The 16,780-nt window shown below is 53.6% G+C and overlaps 1 protein-coding gene across 2 annotated transcripts in view; it reads right to left on the bottom strand.

The window, feature by feature from the left end:
- The window catches only part of LOC136502324 (protein ENHANCED DISEASE RESISTANCE 2-like), a 62,346-nt gene that overhangs the window by 44,269 nt on the left and 1,297 nt on the right, over positions 1–16,780 (bottom strand). For both annotated transcript variants that reach the window (XM_066497773.1, XM_066497772.1), the window contains exons 2-7: positions 16,118–16,192; positions 15,841–15,894; positions 15,681–15,746; positions 12,203–12,258; positions 12,032–12,108; positions 11,035–11,160 (exon numbers count right to left, since the gene is read on the bottom strand). In XM_066497773.1, coding sequence (XP_066353870.1) covers positions 11,035–11,160; positions 12,032–12,108; positions 12,203–12,258; positions 15,681–15,746; positions 15,841–15,894; positions 16,118–16,192 — 454 coding nt within the window. The remainder of the gene's footprint in view (positions 1–11,034; positions 11,161–12,031; positions 12,109–12,202; positions 12,259–15,680; positions 15,747–15,840; positions 15,895–16,117; positions 16,193–16,780) is intronic.

Raw genomic sequence — 16,780 nt, 5'->3', positions numbered from 1 at the left:
CCCTTGCAGCCCTAGCCGCCGCCGCTGTGAACAGTACCCGCGGACACCGTAGCTCCACGGCACTGTAGCACGCCCTCTCATCTCCATCCCAGCTGGCCACATAACATCTGGTATCAGAGACCATGGCTGGATCCTACGCCGCTGTGCCCTTCTCCACACCGCTCGGTGCACATCCTTGGGCTGCGCCGGCCCTGTTCTCCGCAGCGCCGCCGGACGGATCCTACTCCCCCGTGCCCTTCTCCACACCGCTCGGCGCACATCCCTGGGCTGCGCCGGCCCTGTTCTCCGCAGCGCCGTCGGCCAGATCCTACGCCGCCGTGCCCATCTCCACGCCGCTCGGCACACATCCTTGGGCTACGCTGGCCCTGTCCTCCGCAGCTCCGCCCGTGTTCACCACCGCCACAGCCACTGTGGCGCCCTTGCCTGCGCAACAGCCTGCACCTTCCACAGGCGCCTTCGGTGAGTGGATGGCGCCCTTCGACCACCTGCAGCGCCAAATGGACGTCCTCGCGACCCTTGTCCATAACATTGGCGCACAGCCGGCGTCGGTGCCCTCATCCGTGGGCGCGCAGTCGGCGGACCTCGTCCTCGGCGTGCCGGTGCCTCCATTCACAGGTGCACAGTCGGGCGATCAGATCGCCACTGCGGCAGCAACCGTGCAAGTGGCGCTTGCGCAGAAGAGTGATTGTCAGTCTGCGACGGTGCGATTACAGGCTGCAGCACGCGGCCTCCTAGCGCGGCGCCAACTGCAGGAGATGCGCCGGCAGATGCATGAGGCGGCCTTGACGGCGATCGACCTCGGCAAGGGGGGGCACGATCTCGCCCCGTCGAACGGCCAACAACAACCGCGCCGACCCGTTGCTGTCTCCAGGCGTGAGCATGGTGCTGTTCCCGCAGGCGGCGCACTCCAGTTCTATGGGAGTGATGATAGAAGAAGCGCACTCCTCTTTGTCACCGGCGGAGACACACTGCCTAGCGCTGCCGCGTTTCGCTGTCGGCCGCCACGAGGTCGTCTCCGCTGGTCGCTGTTGCGATTGATTCCAGACAGCCGTACCCGTGCAACCCTCTCGTTTCGATGGTCTCCATGGGATCCAGGCGGCTACACGAGCCTGTCCAGCACGCGGAGGGTGTCCGCCGCATCTTCAGGATTCAAGAATAAAGAGTCGAGTTTATTTGAAATAAGCCGAGATGTAAAAGGCTTGTTCTTTGGTGTTCAGTTTGTGTCTAGTGAAGCCATAGTTAGCATCATTGTTAGGTCGCAGCTCGAGGACGAGCTGCATGTCCGGGTGGGGAGTAGTGTTAGAGGAGTCAAGGGCCTATTGGGCCTTAGCCCGTTAGGGTTAATTAGTCGCTTGCTTAGGAGTTAAGTAAACCTCTCTATATAAGAAGAGGAAATGTATCAATCTAATCGAGCAAGAGATTAGAAGGAAATCCCTTCTCTCTTGCCAGCCGTGGGCGAAGCCCCGTGGCTGGCCTCCCCCAGCGCCCTTGCAGCCCTAGCCGCCGCCGCTATGAACAGTACCCGCGGACACTGTAGCTCTACGGCACTGTAGCACTCCCTCTCATCTCCATCCCAACTGGCCACATAACAGTCAATGTCCGAGATAAAAATACCATGGCAGCAAGACCACTTGACTGCATATTGACCTAATCAACTAATATAGGTTTGCCTCTTGTTCTTCACAAAATAACACTTGCAACATTTTTCCTCCCTATTTTCAACAATGGGGAAGACTGCCGGTGTAGTGTGTTTGCTTTGGTTGGGTCGTTCATCCTTTGTCACAGGTGAGTCGGATTGTTAGTAGCATGGTTTTATGGTGTTGGTGTGTGTGTGTTTGTAAGGGCTCTTCCCCTTTTTTCTTCTTAATATAATGATACGCAGCTCTCTTGTTTGTTCGAGAAAAGAAAACAATGGGAAAGACTAAGATATATCAAATTGCAAAAATATGCAAAGTACCTTATTCAAAAAATAGAAAACCAGAAACTCTGAAATATTAGTCAAAACAATTTTAGACTCATTTGTGATTAAAACGGTGTAGCAGGGTACAATATTGCCCACTGAGTACAAACTGTTTTGACCGTGCACGTGGATGGTTGAGGAGCTTCAATTTTGTATGAACTCAACAATTCGAGTTTGCTTTATTTTCCATGGTTTCCCTTGCAATGCAAATTAGATAAACAGTGTCATAAAAAAGTGCCAAGTGACCATGGTGATAGCAGTGATGCATACTATTAGACATGTATAGTCTAGTCCTGTATACATTGTATTTGGACATGTTGTACCCCCAGCCCATTGGGCTATATATATGAAAGGTCACCCCCTAGTTGGTGTGAGGTGTTTTCCTTATCTCTCTGTCTCTCCACCATAGTTACATACAGCGACATAGCTGCTGAACCGGCGCCCCTCCTCTGCCATTCGCAATGCCATCCCATATGTTCTACTATACAACAAGCCACCCCAATACTCCCCCACCTTCGTGTTTTCGGGTGTCTCTGCTATCCCAACTTGACCGCCACGGCTCGCCACAAGCTCGCCCCTCGTTCGACAGCTTGTGTTTTTCTCGGTTACCCCTCCTCACACAAGGGGTACCGCTGTCTCGATCTCTCAACCCGGCGCATCATCATCTCGTGCCACGTTGTCTTTGTCGAGACCTGTTTTCCTTTCGGGATTCACACTTCCGGTTCCTCGCCGAGCGATCTGGACTTCTTACTTGCAGGTACTGTGCTGACACGCCTTCCTGCGGCAGCTCTGTCGCATGCCGACGTTGAGCAACCGCGTCGTACATAGGCGGTCCTCGAGGAGCTGCAGGACGACTCCGCGATCCTTCTTTGAGGGCCTGTGGTGGCAGCCACCCCTGTTTCGCCTGTGGTGGCTGCTGCCCCTATTCCACCAGCAGCTGCACCACCTCCACCAGCGGCCGCCCTTGCTCCACCAGCCCGGGACTTCCACCTGGCGTACAGTCGGCGTCCCCGGGCCCCTGTGACGCCGCCGGCTGCCCCACCGCTGCCCGAGCAGCCTGCTGCAGCACCGGTGCAGCCTGCTGCCAGCGTGCAGCCTGCAGCAGCAGCTGAGCAGCCCGCTGCCGCGGCGGAGCAGCCTGCTGCAGCGGTCTCCCGGATGGTCACTCAGTCCCAAACCGGGACTCTTCGTCCAGTATAGCGCTATGGCTTCTCCGCCACCCACTCCGTCGTCTCGCCGGTACCGGCGAATTACCGGAGTGCCTTGGCCGACCTTCAGTGGTGTGCTACCATGGCCGATGAGTACAAGGCGCTCGTTGACAACGGGACATGGCGCCTCGTCTCTCATCCCCCCAGCGCCAACATTGTGACGGGCAAGTGGATTTTCAAACACAAATTCCACTCGGACGGTTCCCTTGCCCGCCACAAGGCGCGATGGGTGGTTCGCGGGTTCTCTCAACACCACGGCATCGACTACGACAAGACGTTCAGCCCCGTCGTCAAGCCGGCCATGATTCGAGTCGTCCTCAGCCTTGCTACTTCGCGCTCCTAGCTGATTCACCAGCAGAACGTGAAGAATGCTTTTCTTCATGGTCATCTGGAGGAGACCGTGTACTGCCAGCAGCCTCCAGGCTTCGTCGACCCCGCTCGCCTTGACGATGTTTGTCTTTTACAGCGCTCTCTATGGTCTAAAACAGGCTCCTTGGGCCTAGTACCAGCGTTTCGTCGCCTACCTCCGGCAGCTCGGCTTCGTCGCCTCCGTCTCCGACACGTCCCTCTTTGTACTCCAAGAGGGGGACGCTACTGCTTACCTGCTCCTGTACGTCGACGACATCATCCTTACGGCGTCCTCGACTACCCTCTTGCCGCGCATCCTGACACGCCTTCACTCCGAGTTCGCCATGACGGATCTCGGCGACCTGCACCACTTCCTTTGCATCTCCGTCACGGGCTCGTCAGAGGGTCTGTTCCTCTCCCAGCGCCAGTACGCTGTGGATCTCCTACAGTGGGCGGGCATGGCCGAGTGTCATCCTACAGCCACACCGGTTGACACTCGTGCCAAGCTCTCAGCCACCGACGGCGCTCCGGTCGCCGATCCGTCACAGTACCGGAGTCTCGCCGGTGCCCTACAGTACCTGACGCTCACCCGTCCCGAGCTCGCCTACGTGGTCCAGCAGGTGTGCCTTTTCATGCACGATCCCCGTGAGCCCCATCTCGCGTTGATCAAGAGCATCCTACGCTACGTGAAGGGTACTCTGTCCACCGGTCTCCACCTCAGCTCCGGGCCGGTTGACTCCCTCACCGCATACTCTGACGTGGACTGGGCAGGTTGTCCGAACTCCAGGCGCTCTACGTCTGGCTACTGCGTTTTGATGGATAAGTCTCATGTGTGGCTGGTCTTTGTGGGGCTATGATGCTCACATGGTCATGGTCCTTGTGGCTGTTTTTCTATTTTTAGGACAGCATCTTAGACTAGAGGACAGCATCTTAGAGGACAGCATCTTAGACTAGAGGACAGCATCTTAGCTAGGACAGCATATTAGCATCTTAGACTAGCATCTTAGACTAGCATCTTGGCATATGCTTGGCTGGCTAGCAGCCTATAAATATGTAACCCCAACCCCTTGGGTTGGCATGGCATTTGTGTGAGCTTGTGTGAGAAATAGACAAGAAAATTGCCCCAACTCCTAGTGTCATCCTCTCTCGATGAGAGTAAGAATTCTCCTACTACCAAGAGTGAGAATTCAGCGACTAACAACTGGTATCAGAGCCGTATTATCCTGTAGCCTGAGCATCTCTTGCTCATCTTCTCTCCCAGCCCCACAACAGCCCCAGCTGTTGGCAGCAGCAGCTCCTCCGGCCGCTCCTGTTCACTCCTCTCCCAGCTCGTCTGAAGCAGCCCTCTCCCCACGCAGCAGCCCCCCGGTAGCGCGTCATGTCCGCAGGGCAGTCTCAGCGCTCGGTCGCCTCGAGCACGCGGCGTCGGCAGGAGGCCGAACTTGCCGCGGCAGAGGAACGCGAGCGAGCGGCGGCAGAGACCGCTGCAGCGGCGGCAAGGGCGTCGAGGCTAGCAGCGGCGGAGCTGGCAGCAGTCAGAGCGGAGGCGGAAGCAGCGGCGGCGGCGAATGCAGCGCGTGCGGCGGCGGCGGAGGTCGAGGCTCTGCGCGGCAGCATCGGCAGCTCCATTTCCGCTGACGACACCGCCGACGCGGACCTCGAGCTGCTAGAGAGGGAGGCAGCGCGAGCGCGGGCGGCGCAGTGGACAGCCGCGCACGTCCACGAGCGTGGCAGCAGCCCAGACAGGCGCGGACGCGCTGGCGGCGCTCCTGGAGGAGGCGCGCACGGCGGTGGCGCTCCTGGGGCAGCCACGCACGCCCACGAGCGCGGCGGCAGCCCAGACAGGCGCGGACGCGCCGGTGGCGCTCCTGGAGGAGGCGCGCACGGCGGCGGCGCTCCTGGAGGAGGCGCGCATGGCAACGGTGGCGGACGGGTCGATGGAGAGCGCGGCCTTCACAGGCAGCGTGGCTCTCTCTCCCCGGATCGGTACCGACGGGTCGATGGAGAGCGCGGCCTTCACAGGCAGCGTGACTCTCTCTCCCCGGATCGGTACCGTGGTTACCACGGGCTCCAGGCTGTTGTCAGGGACGTCGGTCCCGGCGGTGGGTGGCCTACCCTCACCAAGACCAACTACGTCGAGTGGGCTGCGGTGATGAGGGTAAAGCTCCAGGTGCGGCAGATGTGGGAGGCAGTCCGGTACGGCGACGTCGACTACGACCTAGATCGACGGGCGCTGGATGCTCTCATCGCTGCAGTCCCGCCCGAGATGCAGTTCTCGCTTACCAGCAAGCGGACTGCCAAGGAGGCTTGGGACGCCATCGCTGCGGCACGCATCGGCAGCGACCGCGCCCGCAAGTCCACACTGCAGGCACTTCGCAAGGAGTGGGAGAACCTGGCTTTCAAGCCAGGTGAGGACGCTGATGACTTTGCTCTCCGTCTCAACACTCTGTTGCAGAAGATGGTGCAGTTCGGCGACGACACCTACGGCAAGGAGAGAGCTGTCGAAAAGCTCTTCCGCTGCGTCCCCGAGAAGTACAAGCAGATGGCTCGCTCGATCGAGTCGCTGCTGGATCTCTCCACGATGTCGATCGAGGAGGCGATAGGTCGCCTCAAGGTCGTCGATAGTGATGAGCCACAGTCCCTCTCAGGGCCCATCACCACTGGCGGGAAGCTCCTTCTTACTCGGGAGCAGTGGCTTGCCAGCCAGGGTGACCGGAGGAAGGGGGAGCCTTCTTCCGCGACAGGCGGCCGCAAGCGTGGCAAGCCACGCAAGGCGCGCAGAGACGCCCAGGCCGGGGCGCGAGGACGTGCCGAGGGTGATGCCCGCGGAGGCGCCCAGGGCGGCGCCGCCGGCAGGCACAATCCGGCACGAGACGACGCCTGCCGCAACTGTGGCCAGCTTGGCCATTGGGCCAAGGACTGTCGACAGCCACGACGCGGCCAGGCCCACGTCGCACAGGCGGAGGAGGAGGAGCCGGCTCTGTTCATGGCACATGCCAGCATCGAGCTACCTCCAGCGGCACCGGCCGCAGCGGCTCTCCTCCACCTTGACGAGCCAAAAGCACACGCCCTCCTCGGCGACAGCTCCGGCAACGACAAGACTGACGGGTGGTGCCTCGACACCGGCGCCACCCATCACATGACCGGTCGACGGGAGTTCTTCACCGAGCTTGACTCTAGCGTCCGAGGCTCCGTCAAGTTTGGGGATGCCTCCGGCGTAGAGATCAAGGGCGTCGGCTCCATCATCTTCACCGCCGTGTCTGGTGAGCACAGGCTGCTCACCGGAGTCTACTACATCCCCGCGTTGAGGAACTCCATCATCAGCTTGGGACAGCTGGATGAGAACGGTTCGCGCGTGGTGGTTGAGGACGGAGTCATGAGGATTTGGGATCGTCGTCGTCGCCTTCTTGCCAAGGTATCCAGAAGCGCAAATCGACTCTACGTCCTTAACGTGCAGGTGGCACAACCCCTCTGTCTCGCTGCTCGTCGGGACGACGAGGCGTGGCAGTGGCACGAGCGTTTCGGGCACCTTCACTTTGAGGCCCTGAAGCGGCTCAGTGCCACGGAGATGGTGCGAGGCCTGCCGTGCCTCGACCATGTGGAGCAGCTCTGCGACGTCTGCGTGTTGACAAAGCAGAGGCGACTCCCCTTTCCCCAGCAGGCGAGCTTTCGAGCCAAGGAGAGGCTCGAGATCGTGCACGGGGACTTGTGTGGCCCGGTGACACCGGCCACACCGAGAGGACGACGCTACTTCCTGCTGCTCGTCGACGACCTCTCCCGCTACATGTGGGTGATGGTCCTCGGCAGCAAGGGAGAGGCTGCGGACGCCATCAGACGCGCGCAAGCTTCTGCGGAGGCGGAGTGCGGCCGCAAGCTACGCGTGCTGCGCACCGACAACGGCGGCGAATTCACGGCGGCTGAATTGGCGTCGTACTGCGCTGACGAGGGCATTCAGCGCCACTACTCCGCGCCGTACAGCCCGCAGCAGAACGGCGTCGTCGAGCGGCGCAACCAGACGGTTGTGGGGATGGCTCGGGCCCTCCTCAAGCAGAGGGGGATGCCGGCTGTCTTCTGGGGAGAGGCGGTGGTGACGGCCGTCTACATCCTCAACCGCTCGCCTACCAAGGCGCTCGACGGCAGGACGCCGTACGAGGCTTGGCATGGGCGCAAGCCGGCGGTCTCCCACTTGCGGGTCTTCGGCTGCCTCGCGTTCGCCAAGGAGCTTGGCCACATCAGCAAGCTCGACGACAGGAGCACTCCGGGAGTGTTCATCGGCTACGCGGAGGGCTCGAAGGCCTACCGCATCCTCGACCCGAAGACACAGCGTGTGCGCACGGCGCGCGACGTTGTGTTCGACGAAGGGCGAGGATGGGCGTGGGACAAGGCGGTGGACGATGGCTCGGCTCCGACTTACGACGACTTCACTGTCGAGTACGTCCACTTCGAGGGAGCTGGGGGAGTAGGCAGCTCTTCTTCGGCGAGCGCGTCTACCCCAGTCCCCGAGCCTCCACCGACCCCGGCGCCTGCTACTCCGACAGCTCCACGCTCTCCAGCCAGGACCTCGGCTGCGATGAGTTCTTCGCCGGCTCCACCACAGCCGGCAACGCCACGCACTCCAGCACCGACAGGCACCTCGCTGGGCACGTCTACTCCAACACCAGCTCGTGTCGAGCATAGCCCGGTTGAGCTCGCTACTCCGCTCTCTCACGACGAGGAGCGCATCGACGCGTACCACGACGGCGAGCCGTTGCGGTACCGTACGATGGAGAACCTTCTCGGCGACCAGTTGGTGCCGGGACTGGTGCCTCATGACCTGGAGGACCTGGAGGCGCAGTTGCACCTTGCGTGTGACGACGGCGAGCCTCGGTCGTTCGCAGAGGCCGAGAGACACGCGGCATGGCGCGCCGCGATGCAGTTGGAGATGGATGCGGTTGAGAAGAACCGCACCTGGGAGCTTGCTGACCTTCCTCGTGGTCATCGCGCGATCACCCTTAAGTGGGTGTACAAGCTGAAGAGGGATGAAGCCGGTGCCATCGTCAAGCACAAGGCTCGCTTGGTGGCACGAGGTTTCGTGCAGCAGGAGGGGGTCGACTTCGACGACGCCTTTGCTCCCGTGGCACGGATGGAGTCCGTGCGACTCCTCCTTGCGCTAGCTGCCCAGGAGGGCTGGCGTGTTCATCACATGGACGTCAAGTCGGCATTCCTTAACGGCGACTTGAAGGAGGAGGTCTACGTGCACCAGCCGCCGGGATTTGCGATCCCCGGCAAGGAGGGCAAGGTGCTCCGCCTGCGCAAGGCCCTCTATGGCTTGCGGCAGGCACCGAGGGCGTGGAATGCCAAGCTGGATTCCACGCTAAAGGGGATGGGCTTCGAGCAAAGCCTGCACGAGGCGGCCATCTACCGACGGGGCAATGGAGGTAATGCCCTGTTGGTGGGTGTCTACGTCGACGACTTGGTGATCACCGGCACCAAGGATGCGGAGGTGGCGGCATTCAAGGAAGAGATGAAGGCCACCTTCCAGATGAGTGATCTGGGGCCTCTCTCCTTCTACCTGGGAATCGAGGTACACCAGGATGACTCTGGGATCACGCTTCGACAGACCGCCTACGCCAAGCGCGTCGTTGAGCTAGCTGGGCTCACCGACTGCAACCCAGCTCTCACTCCGATGGAGGAGAGGCTGAAGCTGAGCCGCGACAGCACGACGGAGGAGGTGGACGCTACGCAGTACCGGCGTCTTGTGGGGAGCCTTCGCTACCTCGCCCACACACGGCCGGACTTGGCATTCTCCGTCGGCTACGTTAGTCGGTTCATGCAGCGACCGACGACGGAGCACCAGCAGGCTGTGAAGAGGATCATCCGCTATGTTGCGGGGACTCTCGACCACGGCCTCTACTACCCGAGGTGCCCTGGGGCGGCACACTTCGTCGGGTACAGCGACAGCGACCACGCCGGCGACATCGACACCAGCAAGAGCACGAGCGGGATCCTCTTCTTCCTCGGCAAGTGCCTCGTTAGCTGGCAGTCGGTCAAGCAGCAGGTGGTGGCCCTGTCCAGCTGCGAGGCCGAGTACATAGCGGCCTCCACCGCTTCGACTCAGGCGCTCTGGCTCGCTCGACTGCTTGGTGATCTCCTCGGCAGAGACACTAGAGCGGTGGAGCTCAGGGTGGACAGCAAGTCCGCTCTGGCCCTGGCAAAGAACCCCGTGTTCCACGAACGCAGCAAGCACATCCGGGTGAGGTACCACTTCATCCGAAGCTGTTTGGAGGAAGGGAGCATCAAGGCGAGCTACATCAACACCAAGGACCAGCTTGCGGACCTGCTCACCAAGCCCCTTGGGAGGATCAAGTTCCTTGAGCTCTGCTCCAGGACCGGGATGGTTCAACTCTCCCACAAGACGACGCACAAGACTTAGGGGGAGAATGATGGATAAGTCTCATGTGTGGCTGGTCTTTGTGGGGCTATGATGCTCACATGGTCATGGTCCTTGTGGCTGTTTTTCTATTTTTAGGACAGCATCTTAGACTAGAGGACAGCATCTTAGAGGACAGCATCTTAGCTAGGACAGCATATTAGCATCTTAGACTAGCATCTTAGACTAGCATCTTGGCATATGCTTGGCTGGCTAGCAGCCTATAAATATGTAACCCCAACCCCTTGGGTTGGCATGGCATTTGTGTGAGCTTGTGTGAGAAATAGACAAGAAAATTGCCCCAACTCCTAGTGTCATCCTCTCTCGATGAGAGTAAGAATTCTCCTACTACCAAGAGTGAGAATTCAGCGACTAACACGTTTTCCTCAGCGACAACCTGGTCTCTTGGTCCTCCAAGCGCCAGACGACCGTCTCCCGCTCCAGTGCTGAGGCTGAGTACCGCGCGGTAGCCCATGCCGTGGCCGAGTGTTGTTGGCTTCGTCAGCTTCTCCAGGAGCTCCACGCGCCCATTACCTCTGCGACCGTCGTTTACTGTGACAATGTTAGCGTTGTCTATATGACCGCTAATCCTGTCCACCATCGCCGCACGAAGCACATCGAGATCAACATTCACTTCGTCTGCAACAAGGTTGCTTTGGGACAGGTTCAGGTGCTCCATGTCCCATCGACACATCAGTTCACGGACATCATGACCAAGGGCACTGACTTTAGGTCCAGTCTTTGCGTCCGGGATCCTCCCGCTGCGACTGCGAGCGGGTATTAGACATGTATAGTCTAGTCCTGTATACGTTGTATTTGGACATGTTGTACCCCCAGCCCATTGGGCTATATATATGAAAGGTCACCCCCTAGTTGGTGTGAGGTGTTTTCCTTATCTCTCTGTCTCTCTACACGTACATTCACAGCCACAGCATTCTTTCACGAAATGAGATAGGAAGATCAGTTATTTAGTTCAACCATATAAAAATATAGTTGGGTAACCATCCAAAAGCACGATACTGTGAATGGATTAATAATAGAGCAAATAAGGCAGCTAAAATAACTTGCTTCAAAGGTCCAGCGTGAATAGTATAAAGAATTAAATATACCGTTAAATGTTCGAACATATCTCCATTCATGTGCTTCAAATGCATCTCCAGAATCACCTCCAAAGTTCGTATTAACCCTTTCCTGGTCTCGAAAATCTGAAGACTGACGAAGGAGCATTTCTGGCCCTGCAAAGTAAATGTAACAAATTCGATGTAGGTAAGGGAAAGAATTAACAAATGTAAGCCCTGTCACGGGTAATTTTAACAGAAAAACATGTATGGTTGACTGTCCTGATTATAATTGGTAAACATTTCACAATAGGGTTTACTCAAGTGTAAGATTATTCTACAAGAAAATAGCTGACAAAGATTAGCTGAATAATCTCCTTTGCCACCCACATGCCTGAATGGAACCTTCAACCTCCTTGCAATGTTTGGCCTACCTTGTCACTCATTGATCAAACATTGTTCCTTAGCTCTTCCTCTAAACCCAGCAGAGCTCCCAATCTCCTCTATACCCAGACGAGTTCCCTATCTCACCATCCCAACCTCCTTGGCACATTTTGGCCTGCGTCATCATCCTCACATTGTGCTCTCCTGGACACACATTATCCACTCGACTAGGTGAAACTGTTACACTAGACAGCAAGGAAGGGTATGGATATAGCAGCAGAGTTCGCTAAAACTTTGTTTGGTGATGAGAACAGGAAAAAAATTGAGGATGTGAGGACAATCAAGCCACACACAAAAGAAGGATTTTGAGACAGAGGAGGTTGATGGCATAAAACAATAGCTGGAAGATAATCATTTAATCTGTTTATCATTTATTTTTCTTTTTCTTTTTTATGTTAAAGCGAGGGTAAGGCTTGCCACTGACACCCTTCCCCAAACCCCGCACAGAGCGGGAGCTCTCTGCACTGGGTACGCCCCTTTTTTTTCTTTTTTATGTTAGAGGTGTTTTAGGGAGGTGAAAGGAGGTGGTGGGAGGGGATGAAAATTTCACCACTCACAGATTGGACTTTTCTAGTAAAGTTAATGCTGCAGCTTTAATTCTTACCTTTACCAATTCTTACAAGTTTCCCCAAGCCTTGTGCATATCTCCTAACCCGAGGACGATGACCATCAAGATTAATCCTACAGTAGTAGAAGTGTAGAACAGTTTTTTAGGTTTCAGTGTTTCACTAAAGAGAACTATTCATAAATCAGAAAAGGACAATTGATTACATACTCATTTTGATTCTGCAATCTGTTCCAGCTAACCCCTCTCATCAGATCATAGTCTGCCTGTAAGAAAACATCAAGAAGAAAGATGTGTAATGTGTTAAGTCAAACAGACATGAATGAATCAAATATAGCAGAACACAAACAGCTGCAAACTTAATGAGCTGAATGCATGTTAAATATTGCTGTATAGTTTCTGCCATAAAGCTAAGGGTAGCACAAAGAACCGGCTACTTGCCCTTCCCTGCAGAGGCTCTGATTGCTTTTAGGGTCCTTTTTGTTTGTCTTTCCTCTAATCAATACATGATTTTCTTTTATAGAGATGAGCTACTTATCCCCTAAGCAAATATCCTAATGGACTTAATCTAATCTTATTCCTTTCCCTAAAACCGGATAACACCATCTAGTTCAAACTAACCACGACAAAGATGATAGCCAATAAGACCCAGAAAGACACTGTGGGGCTTGGCACTCGAGCTGAGGAAGTTCTGGTCAGTTACAGTCCTAGCGGCGCAGGTAGTGTGTCTCCGCCATGGGTGCAGCAGGGGTGTGAATGTCGATGTTGTGGTCGCTGATGTTGGTGGCGCAGGCGGTAGCAGCCTCACCAACAGCTGCATCTCCACCGACAATTGCGGCTACACTGACAGCCAACAGTGACAGTGGCGTGGAATCTGTCAGTGTAGCCGCAATTGTCGGTGGGGATGGAGTTGTTGGCGAGGCTGCTAGCGATGCTGGTATGGCAGCCTGGGCCTTTGCTGGTGGGGACGAAGGCGGGTGATGCCGCAGTCCCCAGAGCTGAGGACGTCTAGATTGGAGGAGCTGGTGGTGTCTCAATTGCAGATGGGAGGGCACACTTGTTCAGTGGAGTTGCCGGTGCCGCCACTGGAGCTGATGCGGCAAGCGTGGATGATGGTGGAAATGCCGTTGGTGCAGATGATGAAGGTCCTGATGCCGCTAGTAGTGTACCAGCAGGGGTTGTCAAGGAAGTGGTTGCCATGGGTGCTGCAAACCGGCAGCTGACCACATCGACAAAGACCAGCCACCAGCCTCATAGGTACACCCAGGGCCGGCCCTGTGTTTTTAGGGGCCCAGGGTGAAACCAAAATTTAGGGGCCCCTTATATACACATGAACTAAGCACTTTATATGTATAAATTGTTAATGATAAACGCTTAGTTGCATATACAAAAGCGATATTCAGAAAAAAAAAAAACAATTCATATATAATAAAATACCTTAAAATTTTATTCTGATGTTCTCGATGCGAAGTCATTAATTATGATAGATACTCTAGTTCCTCGACAACAACCAGTCAACCATCACCATCTTGTTTGGATCTCTACGCTAGAATTACTCTTATAAAAAAACTTACGTATAGATCTCTCCGTGATTGTATTAATTCATCTACTCATGCTCACTTTTTCTTTTCTCTATTTGACGAGATTTTGTACAAAATATTTTTTAAAAATAAAGAAAGCATGTAAGCTTTACTGTACGTGTGCATGCATAATCATGTGCGCTTTGAAGAGGCAAGAAGATAGTGAAGGAAACTAGCAAATTGCTCTGGCTTTCATGTCTTGTTTAATAGGAGAAGATGAAGAAAGCTAGTTAGCATGGTTGCTCAGGGCCCACCAGATCGAGTTCGCAAAGTAGCTCGCATGAGGATCGTCAGGTTGTTGCAGAGCGGTGTACCTGCAGGCTAGCAACGGCGCAGACTATTCGCTGGCTTGCTGCTGAGCCTTAAATACAGTATTCCTGGGATGGGGCCCCATGGGATCGGGGGGCCAGGGCGGCCGCCCCGCTCGCCCGCCCTCAGGGCCGGCCCTGGGTACACCCATGGGTCTGCTCTATCTTGCAGTAGCAGTACCATACTACCATCGTAGTGCAAGGCTTGTCATCGTAAAGGTTGCGAGCCATATCTTCTCATCTTGCATCAAAGCACTGGTTGGATCGGTGTAGCCACCGCAAAGAATCAGTGGTGCCATCAAATGCTGGAATGCGAAGTTTGGGGACTCTAGTAGTGGCTGACATGGAAGATGGAACGATCTGAAGTGAGGATTGGGTGCCAGGGCGGAGGCAGCTATATGGCAAGGTTTGGCAGCCGCCATACCTAAAAAAACAGTAGAAAAGACCAAGTATATATACTGTATATATACGTCAATACGTTATATGGGCTGGCTTGCTGGGTCTGGTGTGCCTTATGGTAGCAAATCCAATGCAAGAAGCTAATACGTGTGGCAGCCCGCATGACGCGTCTCGTTTTCTTTTCCATGATCAATCGGCTTCTCCGCCGGTCCGTATCCTCGAATCCAATTAGAAGTATAGAATGACAAAAGCCTAGCGTCATGCGACGGCCGTACCGCATGCAAAAGGCAGCGACCAGCGAGTCGGACGCTGGCCTGTGGATGGAAGCCGCGAGTCCGAGTACAATTATACAACGATGACACCATAGGTTCAAAAAAGAAGAGCAAATACATAATACATAATGAAAGGTATTATAGAAGTTAGAATTGTAATTGATTATATTTTTATGTTAATTAATTTACCTAAGGATATACATTGATACTTATTACACAGAGGTAATTTAAGTGGCAAATCCTATACTTTTGGATTTCTATTATATTTGCTAATCACAAAGTAATATTTATTTATATAATGTTTAAGTTTGCCCTTACATAGTTATCTTTATATATGATTGATCTTTATAAACTTCGCCACACCTAAAAATCATTCCTGCCTCCACCACTATTTGGGTGGGTTTGTGTTAGAACTTAGAACAGGGGTGGAATCGATCTAATCTGGGTGTAGGAGGAAAAAATCAGTGATAGGAAAGGTTGCAGGATCAAAGGCCCTGGATACCAAATGATAAGGTAAAGCTAAGGATAGCAGAAAGAAGTGAAACAACCAGCTAGTCACCCTCCATGAGGAGGCTCTGACTGCTTTTAGGGTTCTTCTTGCTTGTTTCTAAGGGATACATGACTGTCTCTTATATAAAGAAATGATCTACTTATCCCCTAAGCAAAGATCCTAACCGACTTAATCTAATCTTATCCCTTTGCTATCGAACTCAATAACACCATCTAGTCTAATCCAATCATGGCACTGTTCACACACACCAGGCCTGGTCCCACTACCATAACACAACATCAACAGGAGCTGTACACCAAACAATAAAAATAGTCTTTCTGCTGAAGTGAATTGAGCAGTAGTATTACATGAAAGTCGACCCAGAATTGCACAAGGTTATAGAGGATGCATCCATAAACACAGTACACCTAATTAATAGATTACTGCTACACGTACAGCCATTTGAATCTCAAGATCTAACGGTTAAAATCACCTAGATGGGAAGCTCGTAAATACATGGCATTATTCAGATACATTTTTGTACTTGAGTTGTACACACAGCCAAAATGGCTGTATGTGAAATGTTTACCTAAATAATAGCAGTTAACTTTTTGATGGTATTTGCTATTAAATACCAACCTGTTGTTTGGCTTGATCAAATGCTTCAATCCATTTCCGGGCTTCACCAGGAGCAGCACATGCTATCTATCAAAAACGCAAAATCACTAGCATTTTAGTTGCCATGGACTCATGGACGAATGCTGTTTACAGATTTGCATGTACACCATAAGCTGAGTACCTCTCCTTTCTTTGTTTGATTCAACCGATTGTACAACCTCAGAACATAAACATCCTACGTTTAAGAACATAAATCAGTTATTTGTTATGATAAAAAAATGAGACATATCTGAACAAACCAAATAGCACCAAAAAGCTGTATATTTGTCATATGGAAATCAATGAAACAATGTAATGGTTCCAATAATTCATGTAGCAATGAAATAAGAACATATACATATACTTGTCAATTCATTATGAATCTAAGGACTAAACAAAGGTCGGACTCGGAGCACTACCCCATGATTGACCCTCCGCCGACCAAGCTCCTCCACCATCAGAGTGTGACTAACAGCACCTTTTCGGATAGGTTCCTGAAACAAAATGTTTATGAAGAAATTAGCTTCCATAAGAATTTCCAACAGAAAAATGTGAAAATGAGCAGAATACCACTATACCAGCATGAATACAGATAAACTAAAACAACCCCTGAATGCAAATTCCACTCAGAATGCACTTGCATGAGCGAACCCAATCTATTGACTGCAACTTCCAGTGCCCAACAACTTTCCAATTTTCATTCCAAGATTTCTTGTTTGTCTCCAGTTACTTAGGGTGCAAATCCGTACCAAATTAACAACACAAAGTGGCAGTTCAATAGTTGAGCAAATAGAAAGCCTGAACAAATAGATCCAACAGACAGGTGCTGATCCAATCTGGGGTTTGTTTGGTTTGAGGAACAGGGTGGTCCATCATCTTCTCATTCCTTACTTTTTTATTTGGTTTGTGGAATGGAATGGATTGATCCGCCACCACCTCATCCCTCATATGTAGGGATGCAAGTTATAATTACTTTGGGTCATTGGGTCGACCCAGAAACTTGCTCAAATGAACACCATTAGGTACCCACTTGCATCCTTACTCATACGCTAATAATCAATATAAGCATGAGGGATGGAGTC

The sequence above is a fragment of the Miscanthus floridulus genome, chromosome 13 (genome assembly GCF_019320115.1).
Source record: "Miscanthus floridulus cultivar M001 chromosome 13, ASM1932011v1, whole genome shotgun sequence".
Classification (NCBI taxonomy): Eukaryota; Viridiplantae; Streptophyta; class Magnoliopsida; order Poales; family Poaceae; genus Miscanthus; species Miscanthus floridulus.
Note: the sequence above shows the minus strand (reverse complement) of the source record. Positions and strands in the feature narration are given on the sequence as shown.